The 22,177-nt window shown below is 46.7% G+C and overlaps 1 protein-coding gene across 1 annotated transcript in view; it reads left to right on the forward strand.

The window, feature by feature from the left end:
* Positions 1–22,177, forward strand: part of C2CD5 (C2 calcium dependent domain containing 5) — a 1,535,590-nt gene that overhangs the window by 147,258 nt on the left and 1,366,155 nt on the right. Inside the window, 1 exon segment of the mRNA XM_029600113.1 lies at positions 5,305–5,391. Within this exon segment, the coding sequence (XP_029455973.1) occupies positions 5,305–5,391 (87 nt within the window).

The following is a 22,177-nucleotide window of genomic DNA, read 5'->3' on the forward strand; positions in this document are numbered from 1 at the left end:
CGATGACACATTTACCCAGTCTATATTGGGGTAATTGAAGTCTCCCATTATTACTGCACTACCAATTTGGTTAGCTTCCCTAATTTCTCTTAGCATTTCAATGTGCATCTCACCATCTTGACCAGGTGGACGGTAGTATACCCCTATCACTATAGTCTTCCCGGACACACAAGGGATTTCTACCCATAAAGATTCAATTTTGTATTTAGTCTCATGCAGGATGTTTATCCTGTTGGACTCTATGCCATCCCGGACATAAAGCGCCACACCTCCTCCCGAGTGCTCCTCTGTCATTGCGATATAATTTGTACCCCGGTATAGCACTGTCCCATTGGTTATCCTCTTTCCACTATGTCTCTGAGATGCCAATTAAGTCTATGTCATCATTTACTGCTATACATTCTAATTCTCCCATCTTACTTCTTAGACTTCTGGCATTAGCATACAAACATTTCAAAGTTTGTTTTTTGTTTGTATTTTCATTCTGCTTTTTAATTGATAGGGATAAGTTAGAATTTTTTAGCTCAGGTGAGTTTTTAGTTACAGGCACTTGGACTACTTTTCTAATTATTGGAACCTCACTGTCGGGATGCCCTAATTTTAATGCTTCATTAGTATCCTTTATAGATAACTCTCTCCGAACCATGCGCTGCTGAGCGACTGTCGGCTTTCCCCTTTGTTCTAGTTTAAAAGCTGCTCTATCTCCTTTTTAAAGGTTAGCGCCAGCAGTCTGGTTCCACTCTGGTTAAAGTGGAGCCCATCCCTTCGGAAGAGACTCCCCCTTCCCCAAAAGGTTCCCCAGTTCGTAACAAAACTGAATCCCTCTTCCTTGCACCATCGTCTCATCCACGCATTGAGACTCCGGAGCTCTGCCTGCCTCTGGTGACCTGCGCGTGGAACAGGGAGCATTTCAGAGAATGCTACCCTGGGGGTTCTGGGTTTAATCTTTCTACCTAAGAGCCTAAATTTGGCTTCCAGAACCTCCCTCCCACATTTTCTTATGTCATTGGTGCCCACATGTACCACGACAGCCGGCTCCTCCCCAGCACTGTCTAAAATCCTATCTAGGTGACTCCTATCTAGGAGTTCTTGCAGGAAACCGCTTTTGCTAATACCTTATCTACAAAGAGACAGAGACAAGATGGAAGCTGTACAGAGAAGAGCGACCAAAAAGGTGGAGGGTCTTCAACTGATGTCATACGAAGAGAGATTGAAGAATCTAAATATGTACACTCTGGAGGAAAGGAGGAACAGGGGTGATATGATTCAGACCTTTGAGATACTTGAAAAACTTTAACGATCCAAAGACAACGACAAACCTTTTCCGTCAGAAATAAATCAGCAGAAGCAGAGGTCACGAGCTGAGGCTCCAGGAAGGAAGACTAAGAACTAATGTCAGGAAATATTTTTTCACGGAGAGAGTGGTGGATGCCTCGAATGCCCTTCCGGAGGAAGTGGTGAAGTCCAAAACTGTGAAGGACTTCAAAGGGGCGTGGGATAAACACTGTGGATCCATCAGGTCTAGAGGAAGTGTATAAAGTGGAGGCAGCAAAACACTGCACGGAGCGGCAGTAGCCACAGAGGCATTCACGGAGCGGGATGTCAGTGGCCAGTGGTTGGTGTTCTACCTTCACGGAGCGGAAGGATGGAGGCCTGCCATCTCTATATTTAAAAAAAAACAAAAAAAAAAACCAGGGGTGGGCAAGAGTATGTAAAATTAACGAAGAGTTCATAAGCTATAGGTATTACCAATTATTAGGCTTATTCAATATTTGTTGATAAATAATGTGGCTACTTCACTTATAATACATATCCAGCATAGCTCCCTGCTTCAACGGCAGGGGAGAAGTAAAACTAATACTTCACGCATATCCAGCATAGCTCTCTGCTACAATGGCAGGGGAGAAGAAAAACAACCAATAAGGGCTGAATAACATAGTCTGGGTAAAACAAATAAGCATGGGTGTAGCTTGCTTATTGCGGCGGTTACTACCCCTAACTAATCAAGCTTGATATTTCACTTGGATACAGCTCCATCACTGCTCTCTGCATTAATGGTGGGGGTGAAAGGGAAATAGAACCAAAGGTTACTAGGAGCCAAGAGAAACAGATAAGTATGAGAAAAAAAGAAGTGTGAGGCTTGCTGGGCAGACTGGATGGGCCGATTGGTCTTCTTCTGCCGTCATTTCTATGTTTCTATGTTTAAATTTGCATATTCCCATAACTGTATAAAAGGTTGGAGTGGACTGATAAAAAGCCTGCTGTCCGCCACACACCTCTATCTCCTGGCCACCTATTGGGAGCCGTCATGTGTAATGGATATAATGGTTACCTCTCTCAGTTCCTGCTTTACTTCTCTTCACATACGCCTGAAGGATGGGGGTCTGCGTGACTTACACTTTAGGATTATACACCATACCATTTGTGACGATGTGCGGCGTTTTCATATGGGCCGCCTTCCCTCTCCACTATGCATTAAATGTTCACAGGAGGAAGGTACTATGCTTCATCGGCTGATATTTTGTTCATCCCTACAGGTTTTTTGGGATCAGGTCATGGACTGTATTGTTAAATGTATTCAGCTACCTCTTAAACTGTCAGCAGCGCTCCTCCTGGCTGGATCACAGGCGCTGCCTGCAAAATGCACTGGGGCCCAGGATTGTTTCAGCAGGATTGCGCTTTTCTTAGCTTGTCGTGTGATATTGGCTGACTGGACTGATTCCTCACTCAAGCCATCCATTATGGCCTGGCATCATAGTATGATGGACAAGAGTCTCCTGGAGAGGATGGACTACTATCTTACCTAAGAATACAGATAAGAAATATGCTGACTGTGGGGCGCAATATTATTCTCTTCTCTCGCCCGCTTTTCAAGGTCATCTGCTTACAGCAGGCTACTGTGTACATTGGAATTCTATTGTCTCTTCTGTTTCTACAATTTGAATGGACTATGCTGTTTTGTCTTCATCCATGCATGGGTTTTTTTGGGTTGTTTTTGCTATGGGTCCCTGGGGCTTTTGGGCAGGGTTGGGAGGGAGAGGTTATGTTTGTTGGGTGGCGCGAATGGTGTATGGGTGGGTGTGAATGGAGCGTTTGGGGTGCCTGGAGTCTGACTTGCTTGGGGATTCCTAGTAGCATCTCGGGGTGGGGGATGCTGAATAAATGAAGATTTGCATACCCTCTCTGTTATACTGGTTACCGTGTTGGTATCCTTATTTATTGTTATATCTTTATGTAACTGTGACATTGTACGTCTTCACGTCTGCAAAAAAACCCAAAACCCTCTTATATCAGGATTGGCATTTGAGAGTACAGAAGTATAAACTTTCCATAAATGCTGATGATATTTATTATATCTTTTTATTTCCCAATAGTACACTTTCTATTTATTGCTATTGATTGATCATTTTGGAGAGATTTCTGGATATGAAATAAATTGGGCAAAATTGGAAGTAATGCCTCTCAATATGCACTGCATAGCAACATGTTTATTGATTTTCCCTTTCAGTGGGCGTCTTCAGGCTTGAAATACCTGGCTATCCAATTTCAAAGGGATTTAGAATCTTTATTATCTGTGATGGCGTCTACTCTATCCTCCAAAGTAAAAGATCTTTGTTCCCATTGGTCCCCCATTGTATCTTTCTTAGGAATCACTTAGTGTGTGGTCCCTGTAGCATTGTATGTATTTCACATGATACCTATACTATTTCCTTGTGCAATTTATAAATCTTTGTAAGATATTTCCTTAGATTTTTTTTTTGAGAGGTAAATCCCAGAGGATTGTTTTTTGTGAGTTGATACATCCATGGGAGAGAGGGAGGGGGTGAACTTTCCTGACTTGTTTTAAATATCACAATGCCTTTATATTGAGACAAGGGTGTTTTATGGTTAGATCATGTTTCATCTTCTTCTCTGCCTACCTGGCTCTGGTTTGATATTCCCTTTTTCATTACTATATTATCCAGCCTTTCCTTTTCCTCAGAAGTGGCGGAAGAATCTGGTATTAAGCTCTCCCTGTCGGGCTTTTCCCTTACTAGAAAAGCAAATAGATAAAAAATGGGATCATTCTTTATATCTTTCTCTGTGGTTTAATCCGATTTTTAAAATTGGAAGGACTTGCATTCATTGGATTGAATGGACATTTCGCCGTATCTGGTCCCTTCAACATGTTTGGTGTGCATGCTCTTTTATACCTTTTCAGGGTCTATGTGCAAAATATGGTCTTCCTTCTTATTGTTACTTCCAGTGGATTCAGTTAAGACACTGTGTCTATCTTGGTGGGTTGACCTCTCCACTTCTTCTGCTGCACCTAGGCTTTGGGAATGTGTATGAAACTACTGGCAATGGGCATGTGGTGTCCAGGTTCTTATTTTTTTTATTTCCTATGAGCTATTCAAAAGGAAAGCTTTATGGTAAAGGATACCTTTTAGTACTGAACTCCAGTCAGCTTCTCTGAAAATGTCATCTTGGTGAGCATATCTTGTACTGATTCAAGACTGGGTTCCCTGTTTGATAGGGTTAAATATATGTACATGAGTTTACAAATGTAATATCTGTGTACTTCTTGCATGTTTTCACCTATTGAACTCTCAGAACAGTGAGAGATTCTACTTCAGTTTCTCTTTCTACCACATATTATGTAGTACAACAGTGTTTCCCAGCCCTTTATGTCTAAGCACATCTACAATTACACTGTTGTGAGGCACACTATCCTACACGAAGCAGCAAGTGTGGACATAGAATGGATTTGTATAGCAAAAAGAAGAGCTAGGAAAGCACTTAAAATCCCACCAGTTTCTCCTCCACAGTGGACCTCTTCCCTCTATATACATGCGACTCAGCTCCTTCACTGCCGCTGCACCCAGTATTCAGAGTGAGTCACATCCAGTGCTCAGTACAAAGTCTTCTTGTCTCACTCAGCCTGGGGACAGAGGCCGGAAGGACTCAGAGGTGGGGTTTGAGGAGGTACATTGTGTAATGTGTGTGCTGCACAAAGCAAGTCTTGGTTACCAATGCCTTGCATACTGCTCATTAATTATCACAATCCAAGGCTCATGCTGTAACTAGGAAGAAGAGGCATGCATGATTACACATTTTCTCAGAAAAGAGCTGCTGCATGTTTAAAAGCCATTGTTGGTGTCTCAGCTAGATGCTGAGAGCATTATCAAGCAAGAGTTGCACACTTGATCAATTGTGAAAGCATACCCAGTGTGCCATGGCACACTGGTTGGCGGAAACTGTATACAGTTCTGTTTTCTTAATCACTTTTGAAATTGTCTGTATTTTGTTTTTTCCTTTTTTTAGGTAAAATTTGGCAACATCACTTTTAAGACAGATGTATATCCCAAATCGCTTAATCCACTGTGGAATTCGGAATGGTTTAAATTTGAAGTAAGTTAAGGCAATTATTGTGACCATATGTCTTACTTACTTACTTATTTATTTATGTATGGGTTTTTATATACCGCAGCACGTTAGGAAACATCACCTCGGTTTACATTGAACATTAACTTAGCAACAGCTTTACAATCCAAATCAAGTAAAAAAAGGGTATATCACTCATAACATTAAAACTATAAGATAACATGGGGAGCATAACGAAAAAAAAGCGTACAAAGCTGGTAGTATTAAACTTGCAAATAAATAATGTCCAATAAGTTCAAATGAAGCGCATTTGGCCAGCTGATCAAACTAAGAGTACAAATAATTACATGATGGGCCATATGAAACATATGTGGATTATTTATGGTTCAGAAGAAAATTGATGGATCAGTTACAATATTAAGAGAGCTGTGTATAAATAGGTCAGGGGGAATGCTAAGAGTGATTGGAGGTAACATGATTAGAATAAGTGGTATAATTAGTCTCTTAAATGTTATTGTCTGAAGGGAAGTAGTCATATATTGTAGGCCTGTTTAAACAGCCAGGTTTTCAGGTTCTGCTTGAATTTCTTGTGGCAGGATTCCTGGCGCAGATCTGTGGGCATTTTGTTCCATAAGTTAATTCCAGCTATCGTGAATGATCTTTTTCTTGTTGAAACATATTTTGTATTTTTGAGCGTAGTGAAGGAGAGTTTAGCTTGGTGCATTTTTCTTATTGGTCTGTCTGAAGTATGTCACCTTTTAGATGAAGTCACCTTTTAGATGTCTGAAGTCACCTTTTAGATGACTTCGGGAAAAGGGCATATTAGTCCGCTATGCTCTCTTCCCAGATTAGTGAACACCGATTCTATCTGGTGCAGTACCTTTACGAGAGTTTGCAGACCTTAAAGGCCGCACTACCCGATCCAGACTCCGCAACGCCATCCGTCAATCATCCAATTCAGAATTTGGAAGAGGGTATCCGACACCTCCTTCGTACGGTGTATGAAGGATTTGAGTCATCAGCTCGCACATCGGCTTCAGCTATTGCTGCCCGCAGAATGGCCTGGCTCAGATCCAGTGCCATTAGGGAAGAGTTACATGAGAGATTAGCGAATATTCCATGTAAAGGGGATAATCTCTTCGGCGACAAATTCCAAGAGACGGTAGCAAACCTCAAAGACCAGGCGGTGGCGGTTCAATCACTGACTCACAACCCTTCCGTCACCCCTCATAGATATTACACACTTACTCGCAGGCAGTCATATACTCGTCGACCTTTTCGTCAATACCAACAGTTTCGACCCCCGCCTTACAACCCATCGCAGCGGGCAACAACACAGCCTCCTCATCCTAGAAGGGGAAGGCCAAGACCACAACGGCAACCATCACAACAACCGCAGGTGACTGCAAAATTGACACCCTCTTTTTAGTACCGCTGCCATCATCACTGCCGCCGTACCCACCGGGCAGAATTTCATTATGCCTACCTTACTGGGAAATGACAACCCCACTAGAGAACATATCATATTACACCATATCAAACAACAATTTGTGCAAACATTTTTGAGACCAAATCATTAAGATACCTATCTAGACAATAAATACTGTCTAACTCATCCACACACTAACAACCAAACCATTCATCCAATAAAAATTACAAAGTGTGTTATCGTCAACAGTCAATATCACATCGCAAAGACAGTTTAACATGTAATCATCAAATGGTAAAAAATATACATACACTGATATTGACTAGAAGTTTACTTCAACAAACCATCATATCATGTATTTCTAGCTCATCTTATGCGAATGATATTGCACCCAACTGTGTCAACGCTCGTCGAGTCCAGCAATCCAATAGCCTTTGTACTTAAACATCCACTGTGTTTCGAAACGTAGAATCGACAATGTCCAATGGACTATTCCAACAAGAGATCCTTGTTTCACCTGAGAAACCAGGCTTCATCAGGGATTAATTTCCACCGAAATACTACTCGTCAACAAGTTCACTTAAAACAAACAATTCAATTTTAATACCCACTCAAAACATCACAAAGAACATAAATCCATTTATAACTCTAACCTTACCTTCCAAACGCCAACTCGTACACACTGACAGCGCAGTCCAAATATAAGGTCTTTAATATGCTTTCACCGTGCAAAAATGCGCTTAAATTCATTCAAAATGTTATTTATAGGAAATGCTTCAAACCACTTCATCCAGTCGCAGAAACTGCAACCAAAGAAACATTTAAAGACTAAAATAACAAGAGGAAGCATGCCACATACCTGAGCAAACGCCGAGAACGCCAGATACTTACGTCAAGACCGGAAATGACAAAAATCCCACTGGTTGTAATACAAAGTGACGCCAGACCATATCGTTTTATATAGAGGAATGTAATCCAATCAATCAGAGAGAGGAGTGACAAATGTCAAACTGCTTTTTAACGATTTAATATCTTAATAAGATATGCCCTTGTTTCCTATCATATATTGGTCAAACTGTGAGGTCTATAAAAACCCGTATTATTGAATATAAAAGCAGGATCAGATTATGTAAGGAAAATGCTCCTCTAGTTAATCACTGGATGGATAAACATGGTTTGGATGATTTGAAGTTTTTTGTGATTAAAAGTCAGATTGGATTTGGGGGGTGATTTATCTTCTACATTGAGACGTGTCGAACAAAGATTTATATACAATTGGAATACTATTTCCCCTCATGGACTCAATGGCCCCATTGAATGGACAGCTTTTATTTGATAAAGCAACGAATTAGTTTAATGTTGGGGCTGTTTATTTCGTCTTTAAGATGAATTTTCATCGGTGGTTCACTGGATATTGGTTTTGACTTATTAAGATATTAAATCATTAAAAAGCGGTTTGACACTTGTCACTCCTCTCTCTGATTGATTGGATTACTTTCCTCTATATAAAAGGGTATGGTCTGACGTCACTTTGTATTACAACCGGTGGGATTTTCGTCATTTCCGGTCTTGACGTAAGTATCTGGCGTTCTCGGCGTTTGCTCAGGTATGTGGCGTGCTTCCTCTTGTTATTTTAATCTTTAAATGTTTCTTTGGTTGCAGTTTCTGCGACTGGATGAAGTGGTTTGAAGCATTTCCTATAAATAACATTTTGAATGAATTTAAGCGCATTTTTGCACGGTGAAAGCATATTAAAGACCTTATATTTGGACTGCGCTGTCAGTGTGTACACGTTGGCGTTTGGAAGGTAAGGTTAGAGTTATAATTGGATTTATGTTCTTTGTGATGTTTTGAGTGGGTGTTAAAATTGAATTGTTTGTTTTAAGTGAACTTTTTGACGAGTAGTATTTCGGTGGAAATTAATCCCTGATGAAGCTTGGTTTCTCAGGTGAAACAAGGATCTCTTGTTGGAATAGTCCATTGGACAGTGTCGATTCTACGTTTCGAAACACAGTGGATGTTTAAGTACAAAGGCTATTGGATTGCTGGACTCGACGAGCGTTGACACAGTTGGTGCAATATCATTCGCATAAGATGAGCTAGAAATACATGATATGATGGTTTGTTGAAGTAAACTTCTAGTCAATATCATTGTATGTATATTTTTTACCATTTGATGATTACATGTTTAACTGTCTTTGCGATGTGATATTGACTGTTGACTGTTGGAGATACCATACTGTGTAATTTTTATTGGATGAATGGTTTGGTTGTGAGTGTGTGGATGAGTTAGATAGTATTTATTGTCTAGATAGGTATCTTAATGATTTGGTCTCAATAAAAATGTTTGCACAAATTGTTGTTTGATGTGCTGTAATATATGTTCTCTAGTGGGGTTGTCATTTCATAGGTATAGAGAACTTATATAATTATCACCCTCAGTGAGTATTACCTTACTTGGAAGCCATCACTACGGATTTATGGGTTCTGGAAATAGTAAGATAGGGATATCAACTCCATTTCAACGTCAAACCCACTCTACCGCACCTGTTGTCCCCCCAATCTCGGGGCCAACAACATCAACTACAGCAGGAAATCGCATCCCTCCTCCACCAGCGAGCGATTCATCAAATTCCATCTCATGCTCGCGACAAGGGATTCTACTTACCTTATTTCCTAATTCCCAAGAAGACTGGTAGCCTGAGACCAATCTTGGATCTCAGTGAGTTGAACAAACACTGGGTCAAAGAAAAATTCAAGATGGTATCCCTAAAGACGATCTTACCACTTCTCCAACCTAAAGATTGGATGTGCTCCAGAGATTTGAAAGATGCCTATACCCATATTCCAATACACCATTCTTCATGGCAATACCTGTTCTTCCAATTTCAGAAGAGACACTATCAGTATCGGGTACTGCCCTTTGGACTCACGGCAGCCCTCAGGGTCTTCACCAAGTGCATGGCAGTGGTGGTGGTGCATCTTTGTCAACGGAGCATCTAAATTTTCCCCTATCTGGACGATTGGCTGCTAGTGGCATCCGAGCCCCAGATTCTCAGCAACTACCTACACCAGACCATTCAATGCCTGAACAGTTTGGGGATCATAGTCAATTACCAAAAATCAATTCTCACTCCGAAGCAATCTCTTCAGTTCATAGCGCATCTCGACACCATCCGCGCCAGGGCGTTCCTACCAAAAGACAGGAGACTAGAGATGCACCGCCTCTTTCGAGCTACAAAGGTAGTCAAAATACAGTCAGCGCAACAAATCCTCACCGTCCTGGGTCATATGGCGGCTGCCATTTACACCGTCCCCAACACAAGACTCCATAAGCGTAGTCTACAGTGGGGACTCAAACAACAATGGAAACAACACACACAACTGTTATCAACCAAGGTGAAATTTACTCAGGCAATGCTGCGGGATATACAGTGGTGGCTCCGGGGTAAGAATTTGCAGATGGGAGCATTGTTCTCCACTCCCCAGCACAATGCGGTCCTTGCTCCAGATGCCTCACACAAGGGCTGGGGTGCACATCTAGACTACCTGCAAACGCAAGGTCTGTGGTCTACACAGGAACAAGGCCTGCAAATCAACTTCTTAGAGCTCAGAGTGATCAAGAACGCCCTCGTACGTTCCTTCCTCACTTAAGAGGACGAAGAGTTATGGCTTACACAGACAACCAAGTCGCGATGTTCTCCATCAACAAGGAGGGTCCGGTTCCTGGCCCCTGTGCAAGGAAACCCTGTAAATTCTGGAACATGCGGCTCGACACTCCATATATCTGCAAGCAACATACCTGCTGGGAGCAGTCAACACTCAAGCCGACCGTCTAAGCAGGATATTCTACCCACACGAATGGACACTCAACCAACAGGTGGTGGAAATGTTGTTCCACAGAACTCAACACAAGACTCCCTCATTTTTGTTCAGTTTGGGCCAGCAAAAGCTGGATAGCCCAGGACGCATTCCCTCCGATCCCCCTCATAACACGTACAATACAAAAGTGCATAAAAGATGCAGCACAATTGATCTTAATAACACCAGCATGGCCACACCAACCGTGGTACACTCATCTGCTCCATCTGTCCATAGCGGACCCGATATTGCTTCCGGACAGCGACAACCTCTTGACGCAAGAACAGGGAACCCTGTTACATCCCATGCACAGCTCTCTACACCTAACGGCATGGAGATTGAGCGGCTCCTCTTGATGGAGCAAGGGATATCACTATCCGCACAAACTGTTCTCCAAGCCTCGAGAAAACCCTCTACCTGTAGAAACTATGGTTTCAAGTGGAAGCGGTATACGACATGGTGCTCCTCAGAAGGAATACCTCCCTTGGACTGCTCACTGGAGAAATTACTGGATTACCTTCACTCATTGTACCTGACGGGCTTTGCTACCTCGTCGATTCGAGTACATCTCAGTGCAATAGCCGCTTACCACAGGCCGTACAACGGACAACCCATCTCTGGCCATCCGTTCATTTCAAGATTTCTGAAAGGTCTCGCTCATCTTTGACCGCCCATCTCAAAGCCTCCAGTGCCATGGAATCTCCATTTGGTGCTGGAGCAATTGATGGTAGCGCCATTTGAATTAATGGATGAGGCCCACATCAAGTACCTCACCTGGAAAGTAGTATTTCTCATTGCTCTGACATCAGCCCGCAGAGTGAGTGAACTCCAGGCGTTGGTGCACTACTCTCCATACCTCCAATTCTTTCATAACATGGTAGTACTGCAGACACACCCATCGTTCCTACCAAAAGTAGTCACCCAATTCCATTTGAACCAATCCATCGAGTTACCAACGTTCTTCCCCAAACCGCATCAGAACGAAAGGGAAAGATTGCTGCATACATTGGACTGCAAAAGGGCGTTGGCGTATTATAAACGTCGTACACGTTCGGAAACAAGAGTGTCACAGTTATTTGTTTCTTTCAACCCGAACGCTCCTGGGATCCGAGTAGCCAAACGGACTATATCCAGCTGGATCGCCCAAAGCATTCAATTTTGCTACGACAAGAGGAAACTGACCTTAACCTCTCGCCCGAATGCACACCAAGTAAGAGCAATGTCCACCTCACTTGCTCACCTCTCTCAAGTACCATCAATAGACATCTGCAAAGCGGCGACGTGGTCTTCATTACACACGTTTACGTCACATTATTGTCTAGACCAACAGACGTTGGATGTCGCTAAATTGGGGGTAAGTTGTTTTGCAGACGATATCCACCTGAGTTGCAACTGACTATCCACGATTTAGATCACGCAGAAAACAAACAAACAAACAAACAAGAACTTCAAACTAAGCACTGTAACAGCGTGATCGGGAGCTTAAGACTCCCATGGCAGCATGGCTAATTCAGCCCTGCTATCAATGGGGAAAAAGCAAGTTTGCTTACCGTAAACGGTGTTTCCGTAGATAGCAGGATGAATTAGCCATGCTGACCCACCCACCTCCCTGGATAGTCAGCAAGCTCCCAACCAACTGCTACATCACAGACTGAGGAGAGACTGTTTTTCTGTGTGGGAAGGCACGTGCAGCCGCACAGAGCAAAGCTGTGTTCTACTAACAAGCTCCGCCTCCTGGGCTCTGATGGACAGTTCCCATGACAGCATGGCTAATTCATCCTGCTATCTACGGAAACACCGTTTACAGTAAGCAAACTTGCTTTTATTGTTAAGAATGACACAAGGAAAAGATACGTATTCTGTCTGAACAGAAATTGCATAAATAGTAAACATCCCACACCGAAACAGCACCAGTTTCCAGCACTTAAACAGTAACCACCTTTTCTAAGAAAAGGCAACACTGAAAATATTACACCAGGCCTTAAGACACCAATACATCTCCTATTAGGAAAACGGACCAAGTCAGGCTGCTATAGAGCCCTACACAGAAACTACACGTCAGCAGAAAACCTCACCTGAATCACATGTGCTGACCTTCACCTAACAAAGAATAAAGAGACCAAAACACATAACTAGAAACATGCAGATAAAAACTGAATTGGAAACCCCAACAAGCCAGATCTCTGTATGCAGTGTAACAAAGGAAAAAAAGAAACATTACCCATCCTTATAAAACAAATCAAGAAATATAAAATCAGTAGCAGTAAAACCATACTAACAAAAAGAACAGATTATTTCTAAACAGCTGAGTGGAATATCCAATAAATAAAAACTCATATCAAAAATTTCTAGATACCAATAAAATATTTCAAAATAGCAGACACAAAGACCCAGTAATGAAAAATAAGAAGATAAACAATTTTTTGCTCTGCATACCTGGAAATGTTTGATATCCAGGTGCCCTGAGATTGTTTTGACTTAGTTGCAAGCAATCCAGCCCTCCTCCTGCTATCTTCTCACGCTCTCGCTCTCCATTGCTCACACAGCCCTGCTCACCTCGCTCGCAACATGCTTCTCTCGCAGAAGCAGCCAGTAACTGCTGCCTCCTGCTCCATCCAGGCCCTCGACCTCCCAGGCCGCCATGCAGGCGTCTTGCAGGCCCTCGGCATCCTCCCTTGTTGGGATCACGCCCCTAGGCATGCGAGCGTGGATCTCGCAGCCCTTTAAAGAGACCGCGGCGGGAACTCACTCCGTGGCGCACGGGGATGACTGTACCTGAATCGACTATTTAAGGCGAGGCCCTTTCCCCAGTTCCTTGCCTTGGCAAAAGGGTCGTCACCGTTGTGTGAGATAGTTGCCATCCTCGTTCCCGTGCTCGTTCCAGTGTTCCCGCGCCTACTCCTGTGTTCCTTCGTTCCTGAGTGTTGTTCCACTTTCCGCAACCCAAGTTGTACCTTTCTTGGACTGATACCCGGTTCTGACCTCGGCTTGCCTCTGACTATGCTTGGACTGATACCTGGAACTAACCTTTGCTTGCCCTTTGACTACACTTGGACTGATACCTGGAACTGACCTTCGCCTACCCTTTGACCATGCTTGGACTGATACCTGGAACTGACCTCTGCTTGCCCTTAACCACGCTTGGACTGATACCTGGAACCTGACCCTTGCTTTGGCTGACCGTCCTTGGACGTATATCCTGGCTTTGACCCTTGCGCTCCATTCAAACTCTCTCTTTGCTTCTCCTGTGACCATCAGGTCCACCTGCCTTGACGCTGCCTGTGGCCTTCCTCGAGCTAGACCACTAAGTGTTGCCTACTCTGTCCGGAGGACGTTCAGTTCCTGCCTCGTACCCGTGGCCTCCGGTACGCTCTGTTCCGGCCTAGCTCGTCTGCTCACCGTCAGCCGTGCACCTCTATTCTTTGTGGGCACACCTCTCCTTCATCTCTCCAGGAGACCCAGGCAGTTCGGGAATCCAAGGGCTCAACCCATGGAACCCCCGGGCCGTTATTGGTGAACTTCCAGCTAGCCTCTGTCTCCTTGTGTGCTCCGCCGCCTGGTGGCAGGCGCCCTCTGGGTCCCCTCAGAGGGCCGTACCAATCCTGCACCAGGCCAAGGGTCCACCTCCAGCGTAACAGGTTGCCAAGGCCATGGACTCGGCGGAGTCCCCCGCCTTGCAGGCTATTCCGGGCCTGGCTACACATGTCCAGGAGCAGCAGCAATAAATCAAGGCTTTGGCCACCTCGGTGGAGAAATTACAGTCACATCTTGAAGAGTTCGCCATGGCCAACCCTGGTTCATCACCCTCACGGGCACTGCTGGCCCTCCCAGCTCCTCCCCGGTACAACGGGGACCCTATTCTCTACCGAGGGTTCGTTAACCAGTGCTTTCCTAGCTTGTAGCAGATGAACTCAGGACCAATGGGTATAGTGTACTCCTGATAGCAGTTGGAGACGGATCAGATTTCAATCTGATGTCAGCCCCAGTACATATACCCCTGCAGGAAGTGCAGCTCTTCAGTATTTTCCGTCTCCATAGCAGTTAGGGACTCTATGCACGCTCGCACAGCGTTAGAGTAATTTTTACCAAAGAAAACCAAAATAAGAAATCTTACTTCTACAGACGAGCCCCGCTCTTCTGCGGTGACACCCATTGGGTCTCTCCCCCAGTTGAGAATTCCCGAGGTGATTTCCGCGATCCCTCTTTGGCAAGCCTCGGTCCGGTCGCCGACCCTCGGCGAGGACCTAGCCCCCGACATCGGCTGAGGCTGAGAGGCAGTGGGTGCAACCTCGAGCGCAGCGATGAAGGTATTTTCCCTCTCCCCCCGCAGCCGGAGATGGTCCGGAATGAAAACGGGACGCGCCGAGACAAGGTAAGGTAGAAATCTAATTAAAAGTCTCCGGTCCCCGAAGCTCGAGGAGTCGCATAGGTCACCAGCGGGACCAGTGCCACTGGGTTGATCTGCCCTAGCAGGGCTAGACTCTGGTTAGATCCGAGGGTTCTTCCACGTGGAGACCCTCCGAGGTGGTCGCCATATTGTCTTGTGCGCACAACGTTTCCCGCCCAAGTACCGTGCGCACAAGCGACGCGCATAGCCACGCACTTACTGTGCCGGGCGCATAACTTCGATCATCTCCCTGAGCACGTACAATCCTACGCGCCAACTTTGACACACCGGCGCGCACAACTGTATTTTACGCGCACAAGCCATGGCACCACCGGAAAAGAAACTCAAGGCTCAGGGACTTTGCCTAGCATGCCACATTAGAGCTGCATAGCATGAGGAGGCCACGGCCCTGTGTATACAGTGCGAAGAGGCCCTAGGGGATCCAAATCATGGCCCTTCTCAGCCGGTACCGGGTTCCAGCCTCTCGAACAGTACGCCAGACCTAGCATTGCACAGCAGGACCCCCCTCAAACGGGGCTCCCCAGGGACATGGCGCCTTTTAGTCTAGACCCAGCATCTATCTCCTGGGTGGAATTCTTCAAAGGTCTGCATACCTTCGTCCACATGGAACCGGGGCCTCCTATAACACGGCCACAAGCTCCACCAGAGGACCTCAACGTCCCGGGACCCTCTATGCCCAGGGAAGTGATCCCACCGTCCAGAAGCCCCACCTTCGGGGATACGGACAACTCGGATGAGGATTCAGAACCCCTGGAGGAAGGGGAACTCCCTCTGGGGACAGAGCCCCACCGAACCATGAGGCGCTTCTTCACCAAGGAAGAGCTGCCAGACTTAGTCACATACAGCTTAAAAGAGCTTGCTATCCCGGGCACAAGTGTCTCAGGGGAACCTAAGACGAACCCCCTACTAGAGGGACTCAGTCAGACCTCCCGTCATTTCCCACTATTACAAGCCGGCCAGCAACTAATTGACCTGGAATGGGATGCCCCGGAAACTACGTTCAAAGGGGAGCATGCTCTGGCAGCCACGTACCTTCTGGACCCAGCCGCCAAAGATCTCCTGGTATGTCCGAAAGTGGATGCCATGGTCTGCGCGGTCTCAAAGCGCACTACTATCCCAATGGAGGGAGGAGCAGCACTCAAGGATGCTCAAGACAGACGTCTGGAATCTATCATCAAACAGTCCTTTGAAGTCTCCGTTATGTCTCTAAAGATCGCGGCCTGCTGAGACATGGTGACACACGCTTGCTTATCACAGACCAGGAACAACACTCCTGGGGAGGCACTGGAACCAGCAGTATCATTTCTCGCGGATGCCGCTTGTGATGTGTGCACCGCAGCTAGAGGAGTGTCATCCACCATGGTAGCCAGAAGACAACTCTGGCTCCGAAACTGGTCGGCCGACGCATCTTCCAAAACGAGACTCACAAGGATGCCCTTCAAGGGAACCCTTTTGTTCAGAAGCGAACTAGAGAAACTAGCCAACAAATGGGGCGATTCCCCACTGCCGCGGCTACCAGAGGACAGGAATAAGAGAAACCAGCGACCTTTCCCCCGAACTTCCAGGGGCAGAGGATCACAGTGCTTCAACCCATATAGAAGCACATATCAAGTGGCCCTCCCTGCAGGCCGAAGCCAGTCCTTTCGGAACAAGCACAACAAAAGGGGAGCCAGCTCAGGCCCAGGCCCCAGCCGCACCCCACAATGAAAATCAGCTGACCTATCCAAAGGAGGAAGCCATAGGGGGCAGGCTTGCCCTATTCTACCAAATATGGTCGAGATAACTTCAGACAAGTGGGTCCTAGCCATCATTCGAGAGGGATATTACCTGGATTTCCACCACCTCCCTCCGGACAGGTTTGTGGAATCCCCCTGCCACGACCCTTCCAAGAAGATGGCAGTGGAAGCTACACTGACCAGATTGCTAGTTTTAGAGGCTATAACACCGGTGCCTCCACAACAAGTAAATACTGGACATTATTCCATCTATTTTATTGTTCCCAAGAAAGAAGGAATGTTCAGGCCCATCCTGGACCTCAAGTCGGTCAACCGTCACCTGAAGATTCCTCGTTTCCGCATGGAAACCCTACGCTCTGTAATAAGGGCGATACAACCGGGAGAGTTCCTTACATCCCTGGATCTGTCGGAAGCCTACCTACACATTCCGGTCCATCAAGAGCATCAGCGTTTTCTACGCTTCACGATCCTGGACCATCACTACCAGTTCTGGGCACTACCATTCGGGTTAGCCACAGCACCCCGGACTTTCACAAAGATCATAGTGGTGGTGGCAGCAATACTGAGGAAGGAAGGAATCCGCGTACACCCTTATCTAGATGATTGGCTGATCAGGGCAAAATCCCCAGAGGAGAGCCACCAGGCGACCAACAGAGTCAAAACTCTACTGGAGAGCCTTTGGTGGGTGGTCTACAGAAGCAAGAGCTGTCTGCAGCCCTCCCAATCTTTAGCATACTTGGGAGTCTGGTTCCACACCAAACAAGACAAGGTCACCCTGACACCGACAAGGAGATCGAAATTGATGACCCATTTGCAAACCCTGTTGAGCGAGCTTCGCCCCACAGCATGGGGCTATGTACAGGTCCTCTGCCTTATAGCATCCACACTGGAAGTAGTGCCATGGGCAAGAGCTCATATGAGACCCTTACAGTGCTCACTACTATCACGATGGAATCCACAGTCCCAGAACTACACCGTACGCCTTCAGCTCCCGGACAAAGTCTGGACCCAACTACGATGGTGGCTACAAGAAGAGTATCTGAGCCAGGGAGCGAGACTATCCTCACCATCCTGGATCCTGCTCACCACGGACGCCAGCCTACAAGGATGGGGAGCACACTGCCAGGAGCTGACCGCTCAGGGACAATGGAACAAAGAAGAGTCAGGGTGGAACATCAATCGCCTAGAGGCCCGGGCAGTCAGACTAGCCTGCTACGGTTCGGTCACAGACTCAGAGACAAGTCAGTCAGAGTAATGTCAGACAACGCCACAACAGTGGCCTACATCAACGCCAGGGAGGAACCAGAAGCCAACAGGTGTCTCTGGAAATAGACCCCCTAATATCATGGGCAGAAGCGAACCTTCAAGAGATCTCGGCCGTCCACATCACCGGGAAAGACAACGTCGCTGCGGATTACTTCAGCAGAGAAAGTCTAGACCCAAGAGAATGGAGACTGTTGACCACAGCATTCCAATTGATAGTAAACCGTTGGGGAACACCAACCATGGACCTCCTGGCAAGCCGGTCCAATGTCCAAGTGCTCAGCTTCTTCAGCCGCAGGCGGGAACCCCAGTCCCAGGGAATCTATACCCTGGTACAGACCTGGCCACAGGAGACTCTGTTATAAGCCTTTCCGCCATGGCCCCTATTGGGCGCAATAATCCACAAGATAGAACACCACAGGGGACCAGTACTTCTAGTGGCCCCAGACTGGCCAAGAAGACCGTGGTAAGGAGACATGCGAAGACTGCTGAGAGGGAGCCCCCTCTCTCTACTTCCATACAGAGACCTGCTCCAACAAGGACTGATCCTCCACGAGGATCCAGCTCGATTCTCTCTTACAGTCTGGCCATTGAGAGGACTCACCTGAGGTAGAGCGGATACTCGGGGGCAGTAATTGACACCCTATTCCGAGCACGCAAGTTTTCCACATCCCTAACATACATAAGGATTTGGAGAACATTCGAAGCCTGGTGTAAAGACCGCAACATCGTTCCACGCTCAGTCAAAATTCCGGCGGTTTTGGAATTCCTGCAGAACGGGCTACAGAAGGTCTCTCAACTCCATCAAGGTACAGGTGGCCGCATTGTCATGCTACGGAACCAAGAGTGAGAGCGGCAGCATAGCCTCTCTCCTGCTTTCTGAAAGGAGTCAAGCAGATCCAACCACCCCTAAGTTGTCCGGTACCTCTTTGGAACCTCAACCTGCTCCCGGATTTCTTAGCAGGAGCCTCTTTCAGAACTCTTCGCGGTCTGTCTGACTATTAACATTGAAGACAGCCTTCTTGGTGGCAGTCTGTTCGGTCTATCGTATCTCCGAGCTTCAAGCACTTTCCTGCCGGGAGCTATTCCTCAGACTCACCCCGGGAACCATCTAGTTATGCACAGTTCCGTCGTTCCTCCCCAAAGTGGTGTCTCACTTCCATCTCAACCAAACCATCTCGCTACCATCGCCAGATGAGCATAAGAATTCGGAAGATTCTCGTAGTCTATGCCATCTCAACATCGGCAGACTCCTAGTCTGATACCTAGAAAGGTCAGAATCCGTATGAAAGATGGACCATCTATTCGTTCTTCACTGCGGGAAGAAGCAAGGGAAAACGGCCTCGCGAGCAACCATAGCCCACTGGATCAAAGAAGTCATCAAGGCGGCCTACGTAGAAGCAGGCAAGCCACCGCCTTTACAAGTCAAGGCCCATTCCACTAGAGCCCAGGCAGTATCCTGGGCGGAAACCAAGGTGCTGTCACCCGTCGAGATCTGCCGGGTGGCGATATGGTCCTCCATCCACACCTTCTCCAGGTTTTACCGCCTGGATGTTCAGGCTCGAGAGGACACAGCATTTGCAAGGGCAGCACTAAGTGGGTCACGGGCAGCCTCCCACCCGGTTCGGGAGTAGCTTTTATACATCCCATTGGTCATGAGTTCATCTGCTACATGCTAGGAAATGGAGAAATTGCTTACCTGATAATTTCGTTTTCTTAGTGTAGACAGATGGACTCAGCATCCCACCCACGGCTGCCCGTTATTCATGTAATTCTCGAGGGACATCACCGACAGCGAGTGATTCACAGTGATTCACAGGTGTTCTAGTTAGAGTAAAGCGTGGCGCTTTACTCTAACTAGAACACCCATCCTACCGGGTGTTGACGTTTCTCAGTTGAGGGCACTGGCGGTCTCCAGCTATAACCAATTCAACCAGTTCAAGTTAATTAAGTTAACCAAGTTATAAAAGTTAATCAAGTTAGTTAAATTAGTCAGTCGTACATATATCCACAATTGCTTTTAGAGGAGAATACTGAAGAGCTTCACTTTCTGCAGGGGTATATGTACTGGGGCTGACGTCAGATTGAAATCTGATCCGTCTCCGACTGCTATCAGGCGTACACTATACCCATTGGTCCTGAGACCATCTGTCTACACTAAGGAAAACGAAATGATCAGGTAATTGAGGATGGCTGCTCGTTTTTTACTGGCCATCCCGACGGCCTCTGCAGCCAGGACCAGTTTCCACCGCATTGGATACCATCCTCCAGGTCTGGAGGTCCTTGATGTGCGATGCCGACGGAGGAGATGGGAGTACCTCCTCACGTGGGAGGGATTTGACCCAGAGGAAAACTCGTGGGAGCCAGCACATCACATTCTAGACAAGACCTTCTCCGGGCCTTCCATCGTGCTCACCCCGAGAAGCCCCGACCGCTTAGGGGGAGGTCTACAGGGAGGGGTACTGTTGCGCACTCCGTCCGCTTCTCCTCCGCGGACGGCCCTGCTCACCTCGCTCGCACTCCATCAGGACCTGGTTCAGCATCTCCTGCAGCCAGTTGCTACTGTCCCCGGTGCTCCTCGTCGGCGTCTCCTGCTCTTTCCGGGTCCTCTGTCTCGCAGGCCCTTGGCGTCCTCCCTCGTTGGGACCAAGCCCTTAGGCGGGTGTGCGCGGATCCCACGGCTTCTTTAAAGGGTCTGCGGCCCACGGGGATGACATCACCTGAATCGACTAAGGCGAGGCCCTTTCCCCAGTTCCTCGCCTTGGCAAACGGGTCATCACCATTGTGTGAGCTAGTTGCCATCCTCGTTCCAGTGCTTGTTCCAGTGTTCCTGTGCTTTCGTGTTCCTGCGTCTATTCCTGTGTTCCAGCGCCTGTTCCTATTTTCCTTCATTCCTGAGTCTTGTTCCATGTTCCGCACACCAGGTTGTACGTTTCTTGGACTGATACCCGGTCCCGACCTTCGCTTGCCCTTTGACCATGCTTGGACTGATACCTGGAGGATCATCTCAGGGGTTCCAAGCATTTTTGTCCCTACAGAAACCAGACCTTTCAGAGGACTCGGCCTTTTGGTAGGTCTCAATCCTTTTGTCTCCAAGTCAGAGAGGAGCAGACTCGGTTGGTGGACCATCCTGAGCTTCCCAATGAAGGTTTTCTGATCTACCTTTGGGAGGAGGAGATAGGGGAATGCCTATCTCTCTTTTATCAGAGGTAGCTTGAGATCACATCGGATCAATGGGTCTTGGAAGTGATACAGGAAGGTTATGCGCTGGAATTTTGCAGCATTCCTCAGGACATGTTCATGGTGTCTCCTTGCCACTCCCCACAGAAGGAGGAGATAGTGGAGTCTACACTTCTGAGGCTCCTTCGGCTGAGGGCTGTGATTCCTGTGCCTGCGACTCAGGAAAATACGTGATGCTATTCCATTTATTTTGTTGTGCCCCTTCATCCCATCCTGGACCTCTAGTGTCAACTGTCATTTCCAGGTGACTCATTTCATATGGAAACCTTATGATCTGTGATAATGGCTGTATAATCGGGGGAGTTTCTGACCTCCTTGGATTTTCTGAGGTTTACCTTTATATTCCTATCTGTTTAGAGCACCAATGTTTTCTACATTTTGTGGTGCTGGGTTGCCTTTATCAGTTTCGGGTGCTGCCCTTTGGTCTGGCTTCCGCCCCCAGAACATTTTCTAAAGTTATGGTGGCCGTGGTGGCGGCGTTGAGAAAAAATGGGATACTGGTATACCCATACTTGGGCAACCTGGCTGATTTGAGTCAAGTCTTTAGCAGAGGAGCAGTCTGCTGACCAACAAGGTAATTTCCTTGCTGCAGGAGCTTGGTTGGGTGGTGAACTTGACCAAGAGCAGTCTCCATACTTCTTAGTCGTTGGAGTATCTGGGAGTTCACTTTGACACTAGGCTGGGCAAGGCTTTTCTACCAGATGCACGGATCCAAAAGTTGATGTCTCAGGTGTGTCAGTTGGTGAACGCTATCCGCCTGACAGTGTGGAGCTATCTACAGGTGCTTGGTTTGATAGCGGAAAACTGGAAGTGGTGCCATGGATGAGGGTGCATATGCGTCCTCTTCAGCACTCACTGCTTTCTCGTTAGAACCTG

This window comes from Rhinatrema bivittatum, chromosome 4 (assembly GCF_901001135.1).
Source record: "Rhinatrema bivittatum chromosome 4, aRhiBiv1.1, whole genome shotgun sequence".
In the NCBI taxonomy this organism is placed as follows: domain Eukaryota; kingdom Metazoa; phylum Chordata; class Amphibia; order Gymnophiona; family Rhinatrematidae; genus Rhinatrema; species Rhinatrema bivittatum.